Source organism: Chaetura pelagica, unplaced genomic scaffold, assembly GCF_000747805.2.
Source record: "Chaetura pelagica isolate M959 unplaced genomic scaffold, ChaPel_1.0 scaffold408, whole genome shotgun sequence".
Classification (NCBI taxonomy): domain Eukaryota; kingdom Metazoa; phylum Chordata; class Aves; order Apodiformes; family Apodidae; genus Chaetura; species Chaetura pelagica.
In genome coordinates, this window is record NW_009954229.1 from 1,317,360 (window position 1) to 1,342,796 (window position 25,437).

The 25,437-nt window shown below is 44.5% G+C and overlaps 1 protein-coding gene across 2 annotated transcripts in view; it reads left to right on the forward strand.

Annotated features, from left to right (window-relative positions):
- TOM1L2 (target of myb1-like 2 (chicken)) overlaps positions 1 to 25,437 on the forward strand; it is a 38,300-nt gene that overhangs the window by 11,628 nt on the left and 1,235 nt on the right. The window contains exons 5-14 of one of the 2 annotated variants that reach the window (XM_010003565.1): positions 244 to 378; positions 1,528 to 1,686; positions 2,433 to 2,549; positions 5,189 to 5,322; positions 7,769 to 7,817; positions 8,873 to 8,996; positions 10,061 to 10,178; positions 12,091 to 12,166; positions 22,593 to 22,652; positions 25,199 to 25,235. In XM_010003565.1, coding sequence (XP_010001867.1) covers positions 244 to 378; positions 1,528 to 1,686; positions 2,433 to 2,549; positions 5,189 to 5,322; positions 7,769 to 7,817; positions 8,873 to 8,996; positions 10,061 to 10,178; positions 12,091 to 12,166; positions 22,593 to 22,652; positions 25,199 to 25,235 — 1,009 coding nt within the window. Of the gene's footprint in view, positions 1 to 243; positions 379 to 1,527; positions 1,687 to 2,432; positions 2,550 to 5,188; positions 5,323 to 7,768; positions 7,818 to 8,872; positions 8,997 to 10,060; positions 10,179 to 12,090; positions 12,167 to 15,268; positions 15,358 to 22,592; positions 22,653 to 25,198; positions 25,236 to 25,437 lie in introns of both variants that reach the window. The other variant, XM_010003566.1, reaches the window with a different exon arrangement.

Genomic DNA, 25,437 nt, shown 5'->3' on the forward strand with positions numbered 1-25,437 from the left:
ATTTTGATGATGTCAAGGCTAGACTTAGCTACTGTGCCCTGGGTTCCTGTCTAGTTGATATTTCAATAGGATGTGTACGTGACTGTCTTAATGACATTTGCAGGATCTATTTGACCAGGTCTAATGATTACAGCTTTCCTTTGAAGCTAGAGTACATGAAAGGTTTTGTAGTCAGTATCTGAGGTCAGGGTGAAGCTGGAACTTCATTTGAAAGGTTTATGGATAATCCCTCATGTTTTCCAGGCTTGGGCTGATGCCTTTCGGAGTAGCCCTGACTTAACTGGTGTGGTGCATATTTATGAAGAGCTCAAGAGGAAAGGCATAGAGTTTCCCATGGCAGATCTTGATGCTCTCTCTCCAATACACACACCTCAGAGGGTAAGTTGCAGCATTTCGACTCCAGAGGTATTTTCCTGTTAAAATAGCTGGGTAACTATTCTTCATACCCCTCCTGTTTGTCTGAGTTTGGCTTAGTTTCTCACTCCCGGAAGGACTTTTTTAAGAGCTTATAAGAGAAGCATAATGCAGCTGCATTAGCTAATGGCATCTCCCCCCTTGAGTCAAACATCAATCTGAGAAGAGACAAGAGTTTGAAGAAGGTTTGTATGCTTGTCTTGTTCCACAAAATCACCAGACAAGTGCAACTGCTTTGTTCAGAGAAAGTCCAGCAGGATGTATGATTGTGATTTATTTATTTTTCTCAAAAATATGGTTATTTCTGTTAGTGGTAACTCTGAGCCAAGGCCTGCCTGTCTCTTAAAAGTGTACAGAGTCTGAATCTCTTGCTGATCCCATGGTAACGTGAGATCTTTACACCTTTGAAAAGTTAGGTCTGGAAAGATGACAGAACTCCTGCTAGGAAGTAACTTAATGATGATCACGGGTGTTCTGATTATTCACTCTGAAAACTGAAATTAATGAACCTTTGAAGTGGTAAATGCAAGTGATCAAGGACTGAAGGATTGCAATTCTTGTGTCAAGATTAATTAAATTCAGTATCTGTGTATCACGTCATTTTTCTAAGCCTGCAACTTAATTCCTAGTTTAAAATAATTTATCATTATTTATCTTTGGCACTTGCTTTTATTTTGTTTCTCATTTTTTCTTGTGATGGTAAATTGACTTAAATGCACGTGGGTTGGGTCAAAAGATAAGGGTGTGCATTTTTGTTGCAGCTGTTTGTTTACAGGCTGGGCTGCACCTCTGTTCTGGTAACTCCACTGACCTTTTCCACAAGGTGCAATTATGTTCTATATTTGAACATATTTTAGCCTGAGATTGCTGACAAAGCAAGTGATGTCAGAATTCAGCTTCTGAACTCCTGTCTTTCTGATGTGGCAGAGTGTTCCTGAAGTTGATCCTGCAGCAAATATGCACAATTCACAGTCTCTGTTCTGGTAACTCCACTGACCTTTTCCACAAGGTGCAATTATGTTCTATATTTGAACATATTTTAGCCTGAGATTGCTGACAAAGCAAGTGATGTCAGAATTCAGCTTCTGAACTCCTGTCTTTCTGATGTGGCAGAGTGTTCCTGAAGTTGATCCTGCAGCAAATATGCACAATTCACAGTCTCAGCAAAGGATGAGCACCAGCTCTTACTCTTCATCTTCTCCAACAGCGTATTCTGCTCCTCAGGCCCCAGCTCTGAACGTGACTGGTCCCATCACTGCTAATTCTGAACAGGTACTGGGATGATGGCTCTGTTGAGTGGGTCTCTTTCATTCAGTCAAATTAGAAACCAGTTTGAAAGGGAACTTTCATTTGAACTCTTCTGACTTTGATTGCTTTCTAGGTCTGGTTCTACTTAGTAATCTTTCCTCCTGTTGTGCTGTAAAATTGAGGCTTTGGGTTTGTATCTGTGGCCTCCCAATGGCATCAAGAGTGAAACCACACAATCCAACACACTAGTCCACTCAGGGGCTGTGCACTGGCTCAGCAGTTACTCTCATTTTCCCCCTCCTTTAAATGCTCAGGATGTCTTGAAGATGCAGGAAGATCCTTCTAGCTGGGAGTTGAGTTTGTATCCATAAGACTCTTGCACATGCCCTAATGTAGGAGCTTCTTTTCTCTCTGCAAAAATAATAACTTCAGAGCCAAAGATCCTACTCCAAAGTTGTACATCTTCTCCCACTCTGAGTGAGGCACTCAAGGTCTGGTTTAAGCTGCTGCTTTCAATTGCTTCTCTTCCACACAAGCACAGCTCACCTGGGTTTGTGATGATTAGTAGTTCTGCAAAGTTCTCTTTTCTATTGCTTTTCTAAAATTCTCTCCTGGCTAAACTCTTTACTTTTTTTTTCCCTGCTAGAATGTCTGGAGCCTCAAATATCAAGTCAGACAGAACCAGAGGTATCACAAAGTCAGTTCTTGAAACTGATCTGCCTAAACCAAAAGATGATGCAGTATTTTGCTGTCTTTTAACCCAAATTTAGATTGCTCGGCTGCGCAGTGAACTGGATATTGTTCGTGGGAACACAAAAGTGATGTCTGAAATGCTGACAGAAATGGTACCTGGACAAGAGGATTCCTCAGACCTTGAGTTACTCCAGGTAACAGTTTCCTAGCAAATATGATTGTGATCCTTTCTGTGCTTAAGTTTCTCTGGGGTGTGTGGGTTTTGTTGTAGTTCACTTCACTGCCTTGGTTTGCTTGGTTTACATAATGAATGTGGGTTGTGCTTGACCCTGGTTAGTCTCATCATTTGATATTCTTCATTAGTTAAGGCTTCCAGTGACAAGGATTTCCTGACTTCCCTTGAAACTTGTTCCAGTGCTTCCTCCTCCATGTAGCTAGAAATTTTCCCCAATGTTGAATAAAAAGTCTCCTTTACCACAAAGCAGCTTAAAATTGTGGTAGTCTCTAAGCACTGAGCATTTCTGCTGTTTTTACATCCTCCTCCGTCAATGGCCACCAACATTCCTGGCCACTGTGCAAGAAAAAAACACTCCATGTTTCTAGCTGGCCTAAATATTGCCAAAGTTCTGTGGATTCTCTGCCACTCAGAATCTTATCTAGGAACTGTCTTTCCTGATGTGCTGTAGCTTCTTCTGAAGGTAGTAGCTTAAGGCAGGTGCTCAGGTGAGGTATCATGCAGTCCAGAGGATTAGACTAGGTAACCAGAAGGAGTTTCTTTGCTGGATAGTCTCAATCCAGTGTAGCATTCCCTCAAAAGGGAGAACAGTGTAAGGTGAGCTCACGTCTCAGGCTTCATACCTGTTTTCTTAGGCCAGTGGTAGCAGGGTGGCCTTTTGACTGAGGAAGGCAACACGGTGCCACATGCAACACAGATGAGGAATATTGTGAGCTATCATTCCAGCTGCTGCCCTTAACATGGTATTTGCCTTTTCATAGCTTCAGAAATAGGCTTCTGTTCTGATCCTGCAGCAGGGAGGAGGGGCTCCCACAGCAGTACATTTGGAGGAAGGCAGGGAATTGCTCTCCGTGATAAATCAGGGTTTGAAATCCATCCAAAAACTGGTCTCTCCCATGCAGCAGTATTTTGTGTTTGTGTCAAAGCCATCATGGCAGCTGATGAGAGGCTTTGCAATAAAGAGCCTTTTAGTTACTGCCCATTTGGGTCGGAGTGCTCAAAACAAAAGAAACTTCCAGGAAACCACGACAGACCAAACCAGTGTCAAGCAGTTCACTCACATCCAGAGACAACTACTAACATCTTGACAGCGTAACCTTACAGCACAGCTTTCAGGTGAAAAAACTTGATCATAAAATGGAGTGACAGCAAAGACTCTTTATTCCAGCTGGTTCCCTTCTTTGACTGATGCATCCTCAAGCTGAACCACAGAGCTGGGGAGAGCCCCTTTGTGATCACAGAGGATGGTTAGTCTTTTGAAAGCCATGAGCCGGGTGCTGCATCCAAGGACTCCTTGCTTTGAGGTTTATATAGCCCTCCTCCTTAAATAATTCCTGACATTTTCTCCAACAATCAAATGTAAACAGCTTGCTGGGGAGCCAGCTCAGAGCAGAATAGACAGGTACTGTCAGCCCTCTCAGAAAGGCAGCAAACAAACCTCTGAAATGTCACAATCTGCTTCGAAAGTGATGGGATCAAAACTGACATTGGAGAACACATTCCTCAAGCTGTTAAGGCAGCTGGATTGCAGTAGGTGAAATTTATCCAGAGCTTAGGATGTCAGACCAAGCAAGGAAAACAAACACATTTTTGCTTTCATCTGGAAGGTTGTGTACCAACAAGTCATCCTTGTTTAGTGCTGAATTTTTGCTGTGAAGTAGAGTTGGGGCAGAAGATGACAGAGGGACATGCTTTAGTTGAAATGTCAGTGCTTATTGAAGTAAGACCATGGGCCTGATCAGTTGTGTTGTGCCATATGTCACGTTTCTTCTTGTAGTTCCTCCTCAACAGAGCAATTTTGACCTTTGGTCTTGAGGCCTTTCAGGAGTAAAGATTTCTGCTAAGTAATTGGTGATGGAAGAGGTGTCCTGGAAGCGTGAGAACTCCTGGTTTAGACACTCAAATCTAAATTTCTTGGCATGAGAGACTTCTAAAATAAATGCCCTTAGTCTATAGTCTTAAAGAAACTCCCCGCTCCCTTTTTGCAGTATCTTGTCTGTGCACTTGCTCAGTTGAAGGGAACGTTTCTGTCTAGAGTTTTGATACTAAAGTGTGTGTGGAGTGCTCATATTTTCGTGCTCCTGCTCCTTGTCTTGGGTTCACCATCATGTGCTCAGTGGTTGAGGAGCTCTGTGTCCCCAGCAATTCCCTTCCTAGCACACACTTAACTACTTGTGGTAGCCCTGATGAACTTTTTTCTCCCCACTTGTTCCACCACGTGCATCTTTTAGACTTTAAGGATGATCTTGCCAAAAAGAGCAAATTGAATTTTCCTTGAAAGCTCTCTTCTGGAAAGCTGTTGTGTGTTTTATTCTTAAAAGAGGTCACTAAAATACAGATATTTATTTTCTGAAGTGCTCAAAGTTCAAGAAGAATCAGGATGTTGAATTGTAAATAGGCTCTCAAGGTTTTATGCCGTTGTCTCTTGAAGGGCATGTTTGATTAGATGTGCTTTTGCGTGACATTTAATCATGCAAAGATAGACTTGTCTTAGTGTTTCTCAGCTGGGGGAAATGTTTGGCTGTGAGCAGAGCTCAACTAAACCTACTCATTGCTTGCTGCTTACCAGAATGTGTGTACTCAATGCATTCCTCCTAGGAGCTGAACCGAACCTGTAGAGCTATGCAGCAGAGAATTGTGGAGCTTATCTCACGAGTGTCCAATGAGGAAGTCACAGAGGAGCTGCTGCATGTGAATGATGATTTAAATAATGTCTTCCTCCGATACGAAAGGTGGGGCACCTTTTCCACCAACTATCTGTATTCCTTCTGGGTTTTCACTCAAGTGCCAACATAGGTCAGTTAGTTGACAAGGGTTGGCCACCTGAGCCACTGGTTCAACATAACAAAATGCAGAGAACCAAACCACAGAAAGCAAAGTCTTTTTCTGGTCTTTTATTGTAAGGTTCCTGTTTCACTTGCTTCCTTTAATACCATGATTTACTTATTTTTTTATCCTAGCCATTGAATTTTGGTGGGGCATATCCACAAACTGCAGGGCAACCTTGTCCAAGACTCTCAGAACCAGCAGAGACTGGAGTCTGCAAGTCCCTGTTGTGCAGTGCTGTACAGGTGTAGGGACTTGAGACCAAAAATAGCACAGCCACAGACTGTAGTTCCACTGCACAAGTGCTTGTGCTGCTTCCTGGCTTGGGGAGGCTCCTGTGAGCTCTCTCTGCCTTCTGATGTCTGAGCTTTCTAGCTCCAGTGCTGGTGCAAGAGGAGCAGCCTAAGGTGGGTGTGATCTTCACGCATGTAAGGGTTTTGTTTTTATGTAACCCTTAAGATTTGAAAAAAAGCTTGTCTTGTGCAGAGCTGAGGTTTTGAAGAGGTGGTCTGCAAGAATCATCCCCCCGGGGTGGGACTTGGGTCACAGGGCTTGGGACATGTCAGACAAAGGCGCTGTCAGCCACATCTGCTGCAGTAGGTGACACGTGATACGCAGTCTTGGGAAAGTTTAATCTTCCCCTTAATGACAGGCCTGGGGAGTGAGGCACTGAAAAGTACCCTTTGTTCCTTGCTCTCAGCACAGGGCTTTGTTTCTCAAGCCTTTAAAAATAAATTAGACTCTAGATCTGTGAATCTCTGCTGTCACAGCAAAGGCTGGAGAGCAGCCTCAGCTGCCTCGATTTTTATCTTTGATTTAATTGTTCACAGGAGATGGGGGCAACTTTTAAACAAGTGCTGCCTTTTTCTGTGAAATGGTGTGTGTTCCATGCACGAGCATGATTCTACAAGTGGCATGAGGTTTAGTCTGGTCACCCTTAATATTTTTTCTATTTTCCTCCAGCTGTGGCTTTGATGACTGGGGCTAATGTATTTGTAGGCATTATGCACTGCAAGGTGAGCTGGGTGATGTCAACAAGCTGTTTGTGCTGGAATAGCTGCTCTGGCCTGACCCTTCCAATACATTCCAGTTCCTCCTCTGCTGTTCAAAAGCTCCACATTCATCATGCTGATTTCTGGTATAGGTACTGAGCTCTGGCAGGGACTCAAGCAGGATCTCTGGCCTTCCCTGTGAAGCTTTGGATGTAAATGAACATGTGGTTCATAAGCCTTTTTGGTGAGAAATATGAGGTGGGAGGTGTCTTGGGTTTCCAGCTAAGGGAGCTGGATTTCCAGTAATAGTAGACACCCACAATTTCCTAAAATTGAAATTCAAGCCTTAATTTGTTTTTGCTGCCTTGTAAGTTTCCTCTATTACATTTAAGAAAACATTTTTGTTTGCTTGAGGTTCCCTGTTGTATTTTGTCCATCTGGGAGGAAACCCACAAGCTTTATCATGGGGTTTGACTGAAAAGAGAGGTTACATCTGAAACTACTTTTAAACAAGGAAAAAACTCTAAGTCCAGAGAAATCATAGTGCTTTTCCTGGTAAGGAAGGAGATGGAACTGACCTCCAGCAGGGCTTGGGAGGAAGTAGTTCCCCCTGCTTTTTTAGGTTCATGAAAGCTGGGTTTAGATTTGCAGCCCCAGATGCACAGCTACTTGGGGAAGGAGGACAAAAGAGACCAGATCTTAACTAACCAGAATTCTTCCCCTAAAAGGTATGGGAATTTTTTTATCCAACGTCATTACTTTCATTTGTGGAAAGTACCAGCCTATTTGAACATTAACTCTGATGATCTTTGAGCTGACCCAGAATATTTTAAGATGTGAATCTGTTAATGATTGTTTCTCTTGCCATGTGCTGCCTGGGCAGGGCTGTGCAAGCACACATATGGCTCCTAATTTACATGTATTGCAGCAAGAGGGAGCTGTTAAGTGGGAGGGAGACTTGCTGTAGTGCTCAGTTTATTTAGCTGGGAGCTGCTGACTGGCTGCCGTTCCCCCTGTCCCTTGACTAATAGAATAGTCTGTCACAAAGCACTTAATGAGGAGAAAAAAAAAAAAAAAAAGCCAAAGACAAGCCAAAGACAAATCCTACAGTGTTTTTCAGACACATGTGTGCTGCAAGATCAAATGAGTCAACTTCATACCCACCTTTGCCAAGAAGGCAACTTCTGTAACTATCCTCCCTTTGTCCTAGCTTGGAGTTAAAGCTTTCAGGGCTACCTCTTGAACCACGGAAAACTAAGTTCAGTGGCAAGCATGTCATGACTTTGATATAAACGTGTGTTTTTCATTGTTTATTGCTGACTTTGATAGTCTGTGTTGTATTTTTGTTTTTTCTAAACAGGTTTGAGCGCTACAGATCGGGACGTTCAACACAAAATGTCAGCAATGGAGTAAGTACCTACCTGCAGCTGTGGTGACAGCAACTTCACCATCCAGCCCTACTGAGACCACTGGGATCAGACTTCTTATTTGTCCAGTCCCATGTCCTGCTTGTCATGGCTAGCAGCAGATACCAAGGACAGAGCATATGACTGTAGTAAACCTCAAGTGACAACTTTTAGGTCAGAAAGACACACTAAAACATCTCTGTGTTTACAATCCCTGAGAGGGTTTCTTTCCTCTGTTAACTGTTTTTGATTGCTTTTGAGTCCATGCAGACTTTAGGCATTCACAGTGTCCTTAAGCAGAGAGTTTAACTACACATTTTTACATTTTTATATGTGTATGTGTATATGATAAATGCTTCACTTATATTTGATCAAGTCACTTAATGATTTTTTATTTGGCCCAATTAATTATTTTTCACTGTGCCTTACAGTACAGCTGTTCAGGGTAATTTTCTTCATGCCACTCATAATTTAGGAACCTTTCTTCATCGCCTTACAGTTCTAATTATTCTTTCAATCAAAACTATTTTCTAGTTGGTTTATAGTGTTCAGGATCTGAGTTCATGATTAATTAATATGTGGGGCTGTTACATTTTCTATTCTGCATTCTTCTAACATTTTCCTCTATTTACTTTGCCTGTTTGATTCCCATGTCTGCAGTGTGATGCAAGCAGCAGCACAGGCCCTGCATTGCAACTTCAGTCACAACAAAGTGTTGCTTCTGAAAACAGTTTATACCTCATGTGGAAATTGGTGGCAAATTCAGTTTGACTTAGATCTGGTGCTAAAAGAAGTGGAGAACACAGGCACTTAAGCAAAATATGAAGAAATCTACATGACCTCCAGGGGAGTTTCCTGCCATGCTGAGTAGTCAAACTGAGGTGGTTTTTTTTTTGGTGACTGACCTGTTTTATTCTGCACTCATCGCCATAGTATCTATTTGACAATGCAAGAGAGAGATCTGTAGGAAGTGCCCGTTATTTTTTGGTGTTTAGTGCTTCACTGCAAGAAGTCATCTGTGGCAGGTGTAACTTGCTGTATTTCTTGTGTCCCAACAGGTACTGAATGAGGTGACAGAAGATAACTTAATAGATTTGGGCCCTGGCTCTCCAGCTGTAGTGAGCCCCATGGTTGGAAACTCAGCCCCCCCATCCTCACTCTCCTCACAGCTTGCAGGGCTTGGTGAGTACGTGGTGGGAACAGTTCTGATGACCTGCAGTGCATGGAGCTTTCCAATAGCATGCAGAAGCTGCTAGGCAATCCAGCTGTATGATTGTGGGAGCAAGTCTGAGCGGTTGCTGAGGTCCCTGTGACTGACCTGAGCACCCAGTACAAGCCTCTGTCATGGTGGGTTGTTTGGGTTTATGAGGAGCAGTTTCACTGGTGGGTCAGGCAGTTTCTGCTCCCTTTGACTTGCCACTACCTGATTAACGTTGCCATGGAGCCTTTGGAAGATTTGGTTATGTGCCTTACAGGATTAGGGAGGATTTCCCACTCCCCTGCACTGTAGCAATCTGCAGCTGGGAACCTGCCTGGCACAAAAGCAGGAATTTACCAACCAAAGGGTAGATTGAAGGAAAAAGCACAGATTGTTGTTCATGATTTTATTTAAGCTTTTATTTCTGCTTTGATATAGCTCTCCATGAAATCAGTCTGGTGAATGTTCTTGATTCTCCTTGTACAAATAATATTTTAAATATTTGGATAAAAGGTGTTACGAAACTATTAGGTGTTCTTCATTAAGTCAAACCAAAGATTGCTTGATAGGATCACCTGACTTGATGGAAGGTTCTCCACCTCTTTCAGCACTGTGCCTATATCTTATCTCTTGATTTGAAACTGTTGATTTCACAGTCAATAGCTGAGGGGCAACATTCTGGTATCCCAAATGTCCAAAGTGTCCAAAATTTTGAACCATGTTAGTGAATAGTAGTTATCTCAAGATGGGATTGGCAGCAGGTGCACACCAATTCCCAAGTGCTGGCTTCTCGATGAGGAGTACTCATGATGTGGTGCTGCCAGGAGGAATAAAACAATCTCTACATTTGGTGTTTAAGAAATTAACAACAAGCAGCCTCCAAATTCTTCTGGACAGGACTCTGCTCAGTGCTGCAAGTGTTAAAGAGGTGATACCTAAAGCTGTCCTGAATTGTTAATGCTTTCCTCTCTAGCTGTGCAGCTGTGGTAGCGCTGCTCGAGTATCATTTGCTGCTTCATTTGTTCACTTTTCTTGTCTCTGGTTGCAGACTTGGGTACAAACAGTGTCAGTGGCACACTCAGCTCTCTACAGCACAGTAATCCTCGTGATGACTTCGACATGTTTGCACAGACAAGAGGCAGTTCCTTGGCCGAGCAGCGAAAGAAGTATGTGGAGTTTGTCTGTGGTGCTGTTTGAGTCACAGCTTTTGCTGTTTTCTAAGGGCGTAGATCTGAAACTTCTTGACTTGACTCCAGACTAAAAAAGTGGTTTTGGTGTATGTTTTTGTACTTTTAATCCAGTCTCTATCCTGTTCATCATTATTAGTATGAGCAAGTGGAGAAGTTCCTGCTGCTGGGCAGAGCAGACTGGCTGAGTAATGTTATTTGACTGTCTTAGTTAATGAGCTCACTGGAAACTTGGAAACGAATTTGCTTTTACTTCTGCAGATGCTTCCTCTCATAAAGGCTTGTCATCCAATCCACCCAGCCAGTGTTTGAGAAACAGGAGCATAAGGGTCCTTCACCTGAAGGTCATGAATCTACTTTGGTGACTGAATTACTGTCATCTAGGTCTTGGAAACAGAATTACCATCCAGTTAAACTCTCCTTTTGGCCCCGCAGTCAGACTCTCACAGGCTGTCAGGGCAGTGCAGCTTGCCTGGCTACCCTGCTGTCCCTCATTTGTTTATGTGCATAGGGCTTGCATCTCTAGAGCTGCAAACCTGGAACTTTCAGGGGCACTTAACAGGTCAAATAATTTTAATGTAAAATATATCTATGCACTCATTAAGAAATCCTTTGATCCCTGTTAGGTGATACTCAATAAAAGACACACTCAGGCGTTTTTATTTTATATATTCTTTCTTGCCTCCCTCTGTTTTCAGGTTCTAGAGGATGTAGTGGCTGCCAGCAGTGAGAACATCATCAGTATCTTGTCTCCAACCAAGAAATGTTGTTCAATTGTTTTGTTCAGACCTTAGCAGATTGCCAAAAATGTACTAGCTCTGGAAAACCTGCACCAGCAAATTTATTAGGATCTTTCATTTGCAGTTATCCATAGAGATACTGGTGCTGCCTCAGCTGCAGGCTGTGTTGAGAGGACATGCTTTACTTTTTTTTTTTGTAGAGGTGTGTGGTACCACTGGAGATTTTGGGCTGAGAGCCCTAACGTGTAGTCAGAAAGGACTGCAGAGAGATCTCATGGAGGTCCCTCTGTCTCTTGTGCTAAACAAAGCAGGAAACTGGTCTTCTCATACTGCACCACAATCTCCTTCTGTGAGCTAGTGGAACGAGGTGCACGTATCAGGCTGTGATTTCACAAGGGAGAATTGCTACATCTTCCTTGGGTTCTACACTGTATAAATGGAGCAGCAGTGAGGCAGTAAAGATGGGTGTAGGTGAGAGCCTCAGGGTGCTCTGCTGGGAGCCTGGAAGAAGCCAGGCTGGGGGAGAAAGTGCCCCCCCTGCTCCAGGATGCTGCTCCTAGCAGGGGCTGATCTACGGGCAGGTGCTGGTGTCTGCTTCAGCTCACAGTTCACCACTGTGCTCTGAGAAATGTCTCTATTGCCTCTGTTACCTAACTGCTACATGTCCTTTTTGCAACGTAAGAACCTTTTTAAAAAGCCAACCTCTAGAAATAGTGCATTTCTTTGTCTGCTTCATTGTAGTTGCCCAGTTATGTTTCATCTGTATTCCAGTCTGCGTCTCCTCATGAAATCATCAAGGTCAGGCTTCCAAATGTCATCTTCACAGCTTTGCAGAACATGATCTGTAACCAAACCTCTTTTCATAGTCCCCTGACAGCTCTTGGGCACCCTTAAGATGCCTTGTAACCTATTTGCCCACCTTCCATAATGCCAGGCTTTTTGTTTCCACGTGCTTCCCGAGACTGACGAACGGTCTTTATCCAGAGCACACTCCTCTTCTTGGAGTAACTTAGTGCACTTGAAGTCTTGTTAAGAAAAAAAAAAAAAAAGGTTTTCTAATTTCCAGGGCATGAAATCAGAGTAGCAGATGTGTTCTGCATGGGTGACTGCTGGACTTCCTTCTAGTTCTGTGGTTTGTTCCTTTCTTTCAGTGTGACATACGAGGATCCCCAGGCTGTCAAAGGACTGGCGTCTGCCCTGGACGTGCGAAAACAGAACACAGGAGGGGTAGGTCCTTGCTCTGCACTTTGTTATCTGAAGCCCTGCCTGGAATCCAAGCTGGAGGCAGCTGCTGTCACCCAGACTTCTCATTCTGTCTATTCCAGCAAGATGCTAGCACCGGCTATTTTGAAATAGAGATCTAGGAGCAAGTACTTGCTCAGTAATGATTTCTAAAGAGCTGCTATTTGGCAGACCAGCCTAAAAGGCTTCAAAATCATAGGGAGTAAATTCTCCTGTGTTCTTGCAGCTTGCCTTGGGGTAGGGGGCAGCTCTTTGACTGGAATCACTGCTGGAAAGAATAAGTGGGGAATATCTTGTAAACACTGGTGTGCATTTGTTTGGTGTGGTTTCACTGATGAAAGTTGGTGCGGTCTTAATCTACTAGACTTTGCTCTAAGTGCATGGATACAGGAGCAAGTTACAGTGATAGGAATGATGCAGACTGGGAAGGGTTCACATGCCTTGCCAGAACTGTCCTTGCCTGCAGTCTGTTCCCCCTGTGCCAGGGCAGGCTCCTGCTGTCTTGTGTGGGCAGAACAGACCCATGTGCTGTCACCTCACAGCAGCTGACACTAGAAATGTGTTTGAGAGAACCAGCTTGACCAGCTTTGCCTGCATACCTTGGTGAAGGCAGAAGTGAAAGAAGCGTTCAGATTGCCCCTCAAACTCTTTCTACCACCCCGCTCTTTAAAACTCTCCTGCTCTTTTCTACTCAGCTGCGTGTTAAGTTTTTTAGATGACGGAGCAAGTGCGGAGCCTTTTCCCAGTCTAATCTTGGTGTGTGCTGACCACTAGGGAGCATGGCAGAGCCAGTGCAGCATGCACACACCTCCCCCCATGGAGAATTCCCTCCCCATGCCTTGGCGGAGCCTGCCCTGGTTCTTTCATAAGTTGAAATGGGAGCGCTGGGGGCAGCTGGCATGCCTGGCAGCTTGTGCTCTGAGCCAGGGAGAATTTGTATTTGGAGCCAGCTGGGGTCAGATCACAGCTGCCTGCCTGGGCCACAGCTCAGTGGAAACAGGGTTTCAGCAGTGATTTCTTACAGAGCCTGCCCCCATCCCACAAATCTATCTGCTTGTTCCTGCAAAAAGGGTAATTTATAGCCCGGGTCATCCCTGTCATCAGTTTCAAGCTCAGCCCCACAAAATCTCATGCTAGCAGTACTGAGGGAGAGGGAGAAGCACAGGGGGGCAGGGGCAGAGGGACATTGCAGGAGTGAGAGAGGAATTCCCAAAGTCAGTGAGACAGCTTGAGCCCCCAGTGTCACTGGGCTGTGTTATTGGCAGGACCTGGGAAAAGGTTTGAGATTCTTCCCTTTGTTCCTGGCTAACAAAACATGAGGGGCTTGCATTTAGCTACTGGCCAAGGGGGCTGTATTCCCCTGGTGACCATGGGGTCATGTCCTTATGTATTAATACTTTTGTTCTCAGCCAGTTCTGCTTGAGGCACCGATGTGACATGTCATTCACACCAGCAAGGCTGCTGCTCTGCCCCAAGTGTTGTCAGTTCAAAGGGCTATGTCTGAGCTAATCTGATGGTCAAAGTTTTTTGGGGCAAATGCATTATAGGTTGTGGAACTTTGGGCTCCAAGACTTTGTAGAGACTTTCAGCCTCTTTTCAAAGGTCCTGGTGACTGTATCGTGTCATCAGAGCAGCTTGTTTTGAAATGCAGTCTTTAAGTAATTGGTAAACACCACTTTTTGTCAAGTGTCATGAGGCTTGTGGGTGTCTCTCTTCTTACAGGAAATCAAAATTAAACTCTCCTAAAGTTACCAGCCTCGGCATGTGTAGGAAAAAAACCTGGCAGTGCTCCATAAATGAGAGACAAGCATTAATTTGGGTAGAGAGCTAATTTAAGAACAGCTCTAGGGGAGGAGCCAAAAGCTTCTCAACACGTTCTTCACACACATCTTGTTCCAGCACAGTTGTCCAGTGGTAAAATTCAGCACATCCGACGTCTCTAATGCAGTCATTCTCAGAATGGTCTGTAGAGAGAGGGCTGGTCACGTGGCATTAGCTGTCTTGTAATATGATTTAGCAGCTGGAAACAAGACGAGCTAAAAATACACTGTTTTCTTAATATTGCTTTTCCATGTTGGGAATTGCTTTTGTTGCCACAGAGTTGTTGCGTGATCACGACTGGGAGGAGAAGTGTCCAAGAAACAATTCTCTAATGTTACACAGATAGATGAAGGTGGAATGTTTTTCCCATTTCCGTCCCCCCCCCTCACCACAAGTGCTGAAATGAGACATAAAAGATTACAGCTGATTCCCCATTATCTGTGGCAATGGGGACAGCAGAGGAATCCCACCTATCCAGGTATCTGGATGGGGTACCTAAGCACGGTGGTGCCTCTCTGAGCCAACCCAGCTCTGACAGGGCTGGTGAACTGGAACCACTGTGCTCTGTTGGTCCTGAGCAAGCCCCTCCAGAGCTAGAGATGACTCTGCATCCAGGCCCTGGCTCAGGGATGGGATGCTAAAGGACAAGGAGCCATCTGGGGAGTCTTTGTGTTGCTGTTTGCGCAGCCTGCAACCTGCCCAGAGGAACGGGACGCATTGCCTGTCCTTTTAACCTCAACTGCTCTTGGGGAGGGGCAGGTTGAAAGGCTGCCAGAACACTGCAGCAAACTGACCCTCCTGCTCAGTGCCATCGTTAGGAGTTGAGGCAGAGTTTGTCTGCTGAGGTCAAGGAGGTAAGTAGGGTGTGCTGCAACCTGCAGTGTCAGGAACAAGGGAAGCTCCACAGCACGTTACCCCAGCGTTTCCAGAGAAGTCTGACTTTAGCAGGTTGTCGGGCCTACACTTTCTTTTCTTCTAAGAAGGTGACAAACATCAGCCTCACTTCTAGCCAGTGATTTTTATGTTTGTTTTTTAATGCCAGCATGGAGGAAGTGCTAAAATTCTGTGAACTGTCTGTAGGAAGTGCAGAGGTCGGGGTGAGGTCTGTCCACCCATGGACAGAGCTGACAGGCAGCAGAGGGGGATGGAGCTGCTGCCAGAAGCTGCCACAGGCAACTCTATGTGTGTGAATGTGTATGTGAAGTGTTTAATTTGCTGCTGTTATATTACTTTGTCACGGGTTGTTGCTGTGGTTTCTCTCTTTATGGACCTTTCTGTTCTCAACACAGAGGAGAGGTAAAGGTGGGAACTCAGACATGGAGCCCATAGACAAGTGGCTAATTACACAAGGAATGGTGAGGACTTCACCAGTGAAGCAATTCCTGCTGCCCACCCCAGTCCCTTTACCTAGAATAACCATCCTCCATTCACCTCTTGTCCTGCCCTACTGAACCACTTGAAATCAGACAGTACAAGGAGTTTATTCCCACCTACATCATTACCTGGGGCAAAGGGAAAGATTTCCACCAGTTTCTGGTTTATACAGCACAAAGGCCTGCAACCAACTGAATCATTTGTAGGATCCCACATCACCTTCAGAAGAGGCCTGGGGATCCAATTGGTTCCTTATACTGTCTTGATTTATTTATGCAGTATCCACTTTTCAAGGGATAAACACAAGTCTCATGGATCTTGTTCATAAAGAAGACACTTTCTCTGTGCCCTTAAAGCAGCCTGTTCTGCTAGTCCTTAACTTCTAGGTCTGGAATAAACATACAGAAGTTGTAGGATATTTACATAATTGAATTGAGTAATATAGGGATAGTTCTATATAAAAGGAAGGGAATGGGAGACCTGCTACCCGAGCTTGACATCTTTCACCCCACTGGCATTAGGATTCAGACTCCAAAAGGTACAATAGTGAGTTTGGCTTTAAGGAATGAATTCCCATGTCTAGTGATGCCAGTGTTCTGATAAAATCAAGCTTCTGAGGATCACTGAATCTGTGCACATTTTGACCTTGTTTGAAGTTGCCCTTCATCAACGTGAAGTTCAAAACGTTGCTTGAAGACCAAGAAATCAGGGTAAAAATAGCTTCAGCTATGCCTTAAAACCAAGTTCTTTGACCAATTTTGTATTTTTGGACAAGGTAATCCATCACTTCAAGTGTTTGAGATTAGTAGCAATGATGTGGCCTAACTGCAGACTCCTGCCTACAGCTGAAGCGGGGAAGGTGCAGGGCAGAATTCCCTTTGGGCTGGGCCTCAGGAGGCCCATGGAGCAGGAAGGAATGCCTCGCTCCAGTGAGTGCCTTCAATGTTCCAGACTAAGCTGCCCAGTGCTTAAAAAGAGAAACATCCCGAAGTTTAAGGTTGAGAAAATCCAGCACCAACTCTGTGAAACCCTTTGCTTTTATTCTTCTAAATTTAGGACTAGTCCAGCTTGTTTCTGAGGGGCAGTTTGTGAATTTGGCAGAAGTTTGCATGGCTGGTGCATGCACAGTGATTGGACACGTGCAGATATATATATATGGTCATTTCTGCCTGTGCAAGTACCCAGCAGCAGTTCTGTGCCTCCTGGCTCAGAGCAGTGGGTAAGCCCAGCTGTGCAGGTACCTGTCCTTGGGAGCTAGAGTTTCATTTCAGTGCTCCTCAGAGCCCCCAGGCTCCTACCAAGAGAGTGAGCAGCACTTGTTTTGCCTCTGATACTGTTGATTGTGGCTTACAGAGGCTCTTGCAGTTTGGTGGCTCTGCTGCAACCAGAGATGTGCTCTGCCACTGTTAGATGTTCATCCATAATGAATAATCCAGTGATTGAGTTAGTTCCTCTTCTTTGCCTTTCCACAGTTTACAAGAGCAGGGAAGCATGAAATCAGCATCCCTGCTGTTCACGCCACTCACATCACTGCTTTATTAAAAAAAACAAACACAATTTTCCTTCCTTGGCTTGTGGTTATTCAGTCTGGAAAAAGGATACTGCAGCATTCATGGAGACATATGGATTTGGGGAGGGAAGGGAATCTGGCTCTCCAGCCAGTTGCTGCTCCTGCAAGTCTGTCACCTTGTTTGTATGCTAAATATAAGAGAGAAATACCTAAAATAAAACTAAACTAATCATTAACTCAGTTTCTCTCTTACCTGGTTGTAGTTCTTAACTGTATTTATTAATATGACCTTGTAGCATTTGCAATGCCAGTGGAATAACTAGTGTCCCAGGTATGAGCTCTATGTGCATGTGCTCTGGTAGCTTTTTGTACCTACAAGATGAGGAGGGAAAGAAATTGGCACCTACAAGATGAGGATGGAAAGAGGGTTGAGCTGACATTGCTGGGACCTGTGCCTGTACAACATTGAGACCACCAACAGGGTCTTCTCCACCTGCCAGAGTGGTATCCACATCCCTCATGACCTGACGTTGTTCTTTCCAAGCTGTGATAGTTCTAAGCTTAGGCTTGAGTGCTTCCCAGTCCCGTTTCCCCGCATCCCAGTTCACCCAACACACCTTTGCAGGGGGAGGCTCATTCAGGGCTCCCCAGGCACTCTCCCAGTGAATCTGGCAGTGTTATTTCTGTTTCAGCTTCATCTACAGCTCAGTTCTGCTGGCAGGATGGTGCCAGGACTGTGGAGACACAAACCACACCTTTATCCATTCCAGCTATGCCTACAGAATGACTGTAGACAAAACGATACTTGCAGAAAATGTCCCTGGTTCAGTGTGGCTTAGGGATGTTGGTTGAGCTGTTCTGGTACTGGATCTGTCTGCAGTGCCAGATCTGGCATTTTGGAAGTTAGGCCACACAGGTGTTGTGCAGGGTCTGTGTTAGCAGCTCTAAAGCACAGATTTAAGCCTAAGGCCACCACTTTTTATTGCAGATAATTCCAGTTCCTTGTGCCTGGGCTTGGGCAGCAATTGGGATTTGTATATTCATCTACTAATGTGTTAGAATCTATCACCCCACTCACATGCCAAGAGAATGTTTGTTGTGAAAGTGAGGAACAGGTGTTGCTTAAGCCACCACGTCAGGGCAGATGTTATTTGGGACAGTGGCAGGGGAGGAATGAAACTGAACCAGAATTCACAGAAAGGGCTACCAACAGCTTTCAGCATGGCATTCTGATCAGCAGCAGCATGTCTGGCTCAAGAGGAAATTCCTCTCTGTCATAAAGATACGTGAGTAAAGATGAAATTAAACCTTTGCTGAGATGTGAATTAGTAACAAGATGGGATGCTGCCATGTCTGCTTTTAAGAGAGGGATAGGATCTAAGATTTGGCAATGACTTGGGTGACATAAGACTATGGAACTATGTTATCTGCTTGAAGACTGATGTGAATTATGGGCAAACTGAGAAACAGATGTGTGAACATCTCATTTCTTCCCTGGGGTAGGACCCCTCTCCCTTTTGAAGGCAGGTAGGCGTGTTCCCTTGCTCTGAAGACCACATGGGTTTCATTTGCTGTCCAGCCATAGCATTTTTTTTTGAGTGTTCTCCATGGACAGTGTGATTCCCTCATGGGAACAAAGGCTTTGGATGTCTGGAGGTGCCCATGGGATCCAGACTGGCCGGTTGTTGTACGGGCACAACAGGCTGTGTTAGGGAACACGCTGCACCTCAGCTCTTGCCTTCCCCATCTATGCAATGTGTAAACACAGTTAGAAGTAATCAAGTAGCTAATCAAATCCTTACCTGTAAAGTCAAATGTGTTCTAATATTGAGGCCAGGCAACTATTTCGAGACCACAGCAGCTTTAAATAGATGGTTACATTGTGATAGGAAGCTGGAGTAGATTGCTAGTGGTGCCAGTTAGTGCTCTAGTTCTGCTGCCATAGGAATGACAGACCTTTCTTTACTAGTGCTTACTAATGGGGAGGGAATGAGTAGCAGCTAACCAAGTATTAGTGTCAGTTTGGTTAAACATCTAGAAAGAAGTGGAATTAACTAAGCTTCTACAAGACATTAGTCTAGCAACAATTAGCATGAACCTTGTTAAACATTTTAAGAACATTAATGAGCTCACCTAGAGACCTGAATTGTCATTTCATACCTGCTTCTTTTCCAGTGGGATCATTTTTAATAGAAATAAAATGTGATAATAATAACCTCAGCTGTCTTTTTAAGGGTAGAATATTGGATTTTATGACTTCTAAAGAAATGTATTGGCAATGCTCCTTGGCTTTTGATTGCTGGTGAGAACACCAACACAATCTAACTTACCTAAGTCTGAAATTGAATTCCAGATCCTTGTGTGCTCTGTGGGGTTGAATTCTTGCTTCTGTTCTCCCAGCCCTCCTTTTCCATTTCCCTTTCAGGACTGTAGAGATGATCCCATCTGTAGGATTTTCCAAAGACTATAAAAAAAAATTTTGAACAATAAGCCAAACTTTTAATTCAAGTCAGTTACTTAAAGTGCCCACAAATATTTGGTGACTTAATTTCCATTTACTTTGAGCGAGTTTCTTTTTTAAAAGAAATCACATTATCATAAAAACAGCTCCTGCAGCCAACCCTGACTATCTAGGGAGCTGTCTTGCCAAGACTCGGAGCTTCACTAGACCGTGTATGTTTGCATAACCAGAGTATTAACAAGAAGGTGTCCCATTCTGGAGCCATTACCATGTAGTCTGTGGCTGCCACTGCTGTTTGTTCCCAGGAACTGCTGGGTTTTTTAATGTGTAAAGTAGCTACTTTATTTTTAAATGGCTTCTGTTGTGTTTTAGGGGATTAGTTTTAACAAAACTTCCCTCCACATTCTTCAATTTCAGGCTTCTGGAAGATGGAGACTTGCCAAACACGCAGACTGGCAAAAAACAAACTTCTGTGTGTGGTCAGTTTCAAATGCAATAGAAATGGTACAATGTTATAGTTAAAATATTTTGAAACTTCCAGTTACTCTTGAGAGTTTTCACCCCTCCTTCATTCTTGAACAAATTAAACCTGATATATTTAACCCATGTTTTATGGGGAAAATGGGGCTTAGAGTCTGAGGAAAGGAGACTGAAAGTTTGAGTGTGGAAGGAATGATAGATACAAACCCTGGGTGCTTCTGGAAGGTGGGGGAAGCTTTTTCAAAGGTCAGTGCTGAACAGCAAGCAGCTGACATGCTCTAATGTTTATCTTACAGCTCTCTCTGATTCTTAAATATGACCTGTGAGAAGTGTCCTTGCACTTCAGAGGTTTTTGTTTGTTTGTTATATGAAGTAGGTCTATCTGAAAGTAGGAATCCTTTTTTTTAATTTTTATTTTAAAATTTTTTCCCTCTTTGTAAATCTTACAAAACTCCTTACAGCTGAGCTGCTCTTCCAGGAATCCTGAAAACTTGAGTCCTGCAGTTCCCAGGAACTCTTTACTTGCTCAGTCCCGCCTTGTGTTTTCAGGATAACCAAGATTTGCATTGCTCCTCCTCCTAGCACAGGGACTGCAGTACCACTACCAGTACTATGCTTTTTAGAACAGCTGCTCTTATTTTATTCACAGAAAAGTGAAACAACCCTGCTCTTTTCCCCCTCTCCATACAGATTTTCTTATCCTTAAAGAAATATAAGTACCTTTCTGAGCTGCAAACTAGCCAACAGCTCTGAAGTCTACACCTTCCAAAGCATTACTTACTGTGTGCAGTGTTAAGTTAGACAGGAGAGACAGCAGTGAAACTTCTGTCATGGGTTTTAAGGTTGCTATAGGCTGTATAAATCCACTGCTTCGTGTCTCTAAAGCCAGTATTTTCCAAAGCTGTTAAACTAACAAGCCAGTTCTACAAGATGCAACTTGTCCTTGGGAAGGAACATGTTGGAAGATGTCTACAGAGCCCTCCTCTCCTTACTGGCCATCTGGGCCAGCTCACAGCAGCTTTGGCACACTGTGGTAGCATATGTAATTCATCTCTCAGGAAATTAAAAAGGGGCACTTACCCTAAATTTGACCCATTCCAAAGGAACTTATTTTCTGTTTGGTATCTCCATGTATTAGCTGCAGGCAAAATGACAGTTTGGATCTCTGACCCTTCTTGGATCTGTCACATGCAGTTTGTCCAGCAACCTGCAGAGTGGGAGCCAAGCCATCTTCCCAGTGCCTCTCTTGGAGGGAGATGCTTTGGATTGAACACTGAGTTTCCAGTTCTTTGACACAAGTAACCCACCTGGGCAGACTTCATCACCTCAAACAAGGGCTTCACTGGCCTCCTCAGTGTAAAGGGCTGCTCGATTGGAATGAAGAACTCTTGAGAAGCTCAGCTGAACAGTGTCAGCCTGTGCTGCTGCCTCTGTAATTAAGTGTGTGTCTGCCTTCCTCCATGAGAAGTTCATCAGAAAGCTACATCTCCTGTCTGCAAAGCCTCTGTCAGTTCTTCTTCTCATAAGAGGTTTCAGACAAAGCTGTGGACAACCCCTGACACCTCCTTTTCCTAGGAGAGTCTCTCTGGCACTGCCGGGTCCTGCTGTCATGCTCTGACCTGCAACCCGCCTGCCTGACATTGCTCTCCAAGTGTTTTTCAGGTCGTCCTTATGAGATCTATTGTGGCGTTTTCCTGTTTACTTCTGCAGCCCTCTATTGTATTGAAGCCGTGTAGTTAAGTCAGGAAATTCTACACCTAATAACACAGTAATTTCCCAGCGCTGACCCAGTTCCCGTGAAGCAGCTGCGCCGCAGCGCGCGGCTCTCGCCACCACACAGCGTGAGGCGGGTGGTTTTCTGGCAGGAGGAGAGACAAACCTGCCCTGAGTTTTTGTTAAATCATCCCTGGAGGCCTAGGGGCAGGCTCTGAGGAGCACTGCTGCAGCACTGCGAGGCAGCTGGAGCCAGGAGGAGTGTGTGCAGTGCTCTGCTCCTCTGCCTGTGCCAGGAGATTTGGCCCCATCCTCCTCCTCACCTTCACCTCTGAGAGTCCATGCTTTGGCCCACGTTGGGTTCTGCTACAAAAGGCTCACCTTTGGCAGGGGAGTAGGGCTGGGGAACCAGGACAGTTTTGCTTTAAACTGGTGTGCTGAGGCTTGCCAAGGCTCGGTGGTGTGGGGGGAGGAGGACGGGGAAGGAAACAAGACTGTTCCCTGGGCTCTGGCTGCCTCCACCTGCAGAGATCAAACTGTTTTCAGAGGAGCGTTGCCCAAAGACTTTGAGCCCCTTTTTTTTCCCTAACCCTTCACCATGGCTAATACCCATTAAAAAAAACCCAAAAAAACCAAAGTGTTAATGTAACATTCCAAAACTTAACTGATATCCAGTATTCTACCCTTAAAAGCTTTTCACGATCACGATTAGAACCATCATCCCATCTTGATGGTTTTAATGTGTGGTCGAGAAGTTACCCATCTTACACTGGCATCAAGTCACATCATTCCCCATAATCTTTCTCCTGTTTTTGGTTTGTTTTTTTCCTAGCCTTGTTGTTCATAATTTCCTTCCCAAATGTTTCTTTATTTGAAATGCCATTTATATTTTGTTGCCTTTTTTTTTTTTTCCCTTTCCAGCACATCTTACATCTTTGTTTTTTTGTTTTGTTTTTAATCTTATTTCTGGCGTTTTCCATCGCTCTGTGGCCATGATTGTGGATGTGTTTTGGTTTTTGCCTGCCTTGCTGTTCTCTCGCTGCACTCCCTAGATCCCTGTTGCACAGTCCTCTGTCATGGATGACATTGAGGAGTGGCTCAGTACCGACTTGGTGAGACTCTTTATATTTTCATTTTTCACCCGGGCAGTAGTAGCACTTGTACTTTCAATGCATTGCTGAGTTACTGGTACCTCTCCTAACGGGGGGCAGTGGAACTTCCCAATCATCCAGCTTATTTCCCTCTGAAGGGAATGTCTGAGCAGGTGGAGATAGGGTTGTGTTCAACAATTCAACCAAAATGTTTTCTTCTGAGTTATTTTCACTTCTCCACGTTAACCTCACAGAATAGCATGTGGTTCTGGTCCCCTGTAGGAAAGCATTTAAACATGTGCTGGAGTTTTCCCTGTGTTCTTCACCAGACTTAAAAGCACATATTTAAAGCTGCAGTAGCTCTGACAGGATCTAAGTTCATGCTTACATTGAGGCATGCTTTTAAGAGATGCTGGATCAGGGCTTAGATTCCTTTCAAGCTGACATGTCTTTGTTAAATTGGCAAGCAGTCTTGACATGTTTCATAATGGTAATAATAAAAATTTATAACAGACTTTCTTCAATGTTTATAACTTTCAGTTTCTCCTAAATGATTATTGTCTGGTAATTATTAAACAAACAAACAAAAAACATAGAACTAAAAGTAGCTTGTCCTTTGTTCTGGAGTTTGTTTTGCTGTGTCAACACACATTTGGTTTCAGCAGTGGGGCAGCCAGTACATATTTATTCCAGTCTCTTTTTTTTCATGTAAGCATCTGACCCAAATTAACCAAGTGCATTTTGGGGATGAGTGGTGGGTTGTGTTTCAGACTGTAAAAGAAAACATGGCTTTAGTGAACTGAACTGTTTCCTTGTGGTCACCATATCCCTAAGGATCATTTTCTTCCATTCCTCCAACTTCAGAGATTGTCCCTAGATAATTCCCTGCTCCTGAAGGTCTCCCCTGGCTGCTGCCTGCTTGGCTCCTAGCTGGGAACTGCAAGGTTCAGACTCCAATCCCTGGCTCTGCTAGTGCTGATCCAGCAACAGAGGAGCCCACTACTGAGAGGAGGAAAATGCTCCAGCTCTCCAAAGCCACCTGAAGTGCTTAAACAGATTCTGGGTTTCAGTATTTGAGTTTGGCAGCCTGAGTGGCTGTCTTTGAAATGTCACTGGTTTCCAGCTGCAGGTAGTTTTTTTCAGGCCTTGGTACAGGCAGTCATTTTCAAATTTAGTTACAAACTGGCCCCATTTTGTTAAAGAAATACAGTAAATGTAGCATGTCCCCTCTGCTTAAACAATAAACTTTTGTCTTTGCCATTGAAATTAATTTAGCAGGAGAGAAGATCTTACGGATAGATCTCAAGGTAGCTCTGGACATCAGTCATCCCCTAGAGAGTCTTGCTCAGAAATAGCAAAGCAGGGCAGTGTAAATGCCTGAGCAAAACCAGGGATCTCACATGCTGTGGGTCCCCTTCTCCCTAGCACCTGGGTCCCCATCCTGACCATGTGTGGGTGAAGCACAGAGATCCCTCTGGAAAAGTTTACACTGGGTTTTTGTTTTGCACTCTGGCTTCCCCCCTTCTCTTTTTGTCCAGGGTTCATTTCAACTCACTCCTTCCCAGACAAGGAAGTTACAGGTTGGGTTACCTCCCAGGGACTGACTTCCTGACCCATTCTGGGGTGCACGGGAACAGGCAGTACCTCTGCATGGGAAGCAGTGCCTGCTGTCTGGGCAGCAGGAAGCTTGGACCTGTGAGATGGCATTTAGAAACCTCTGTGAGGCCAAGCAGTACGTTTCCACTCTCCTGCTGGAGAAGCCAGAGCACAGGCAAACACTTTTCTTTTTCAAAGCAGGTTCAACATGAGGTTTTCAAGTAGTGTCTTCAGCCGTTTTTAACACTTGATTGACAAGGATGCTGCATCCTTGGACTTTCAGTTTCCCTATTAAAGCACTGTTGGAAATTCCCATGTTGAAATGCACACAGCTGCTGTCCATGCTCTGCCCTCCTGGCATCCCAGCATCTCTATCCCATGGACAGACACCAACTGCCCATCAGTGTCCCCCGTCCAGCCCTACCTACTCTTGTCTTTGTACAGCACCAACGCCAGGAAAGCTGCTTTATTTTTGTATGAAATCTAAAATTAATTCCCACAGGAGACATGTTGGCCCCAAACTGTTTTGCAGCATGTGTCCTTTTCAGCTGAAACTGCATTTTATTTAAGGCACAATGCAAACTGCAGCCCTGACTTTTGAAAGTGATGAAAGGTGGCATCTTGTACAGTGTTTGTGTGACTTGGATGGGTGACTTTTTGACTAGGCCTGCTGTCTGAAGTGGGAGCAGCACTGGGTTGCCATTTGGATCCAGCAAGGAGAGTTTAGTTATCCACCAGCAATCCTCAGAAGCATCTCCAGAGCTTGTGCTCGTGCTCTGCAGTGCAGTGACATGTCTGTCACCACTGGCCTCCCCAAGTGGGAGTCGTGCCATTCCCCAGGTCCTGCTCAAACAGTTAGTGTGGAAACAAATGGTGGAAACTTGTCTGGTTGCATTTAAACGTGTGTAGAGGATAATAGTGATGGTCAAGTGCTGCCTGGGTGTTCACACCACTTTTTGTTCCAATTGCAGAAAGGAGATGAACTGGAAGAAGGAGTGACCAGTGAAGGTAAGCTGAGATGCCTTTGGCAATGAGCCATTCCCAGGTTAGTGCACAGATGGACTTATCTGCTTGGATCCCTGCTGAGATGCTGTCCTCTCCCAGCCTGATGTTCCCCAGCAAGTGCTTCTGCACTCAGAAAGGCAGAAGGAGAGCAAAGAGCTAGTATTTGTGGTGTGAGGAGCCCTCCCAGCTGTCAGTGCTTTTATGC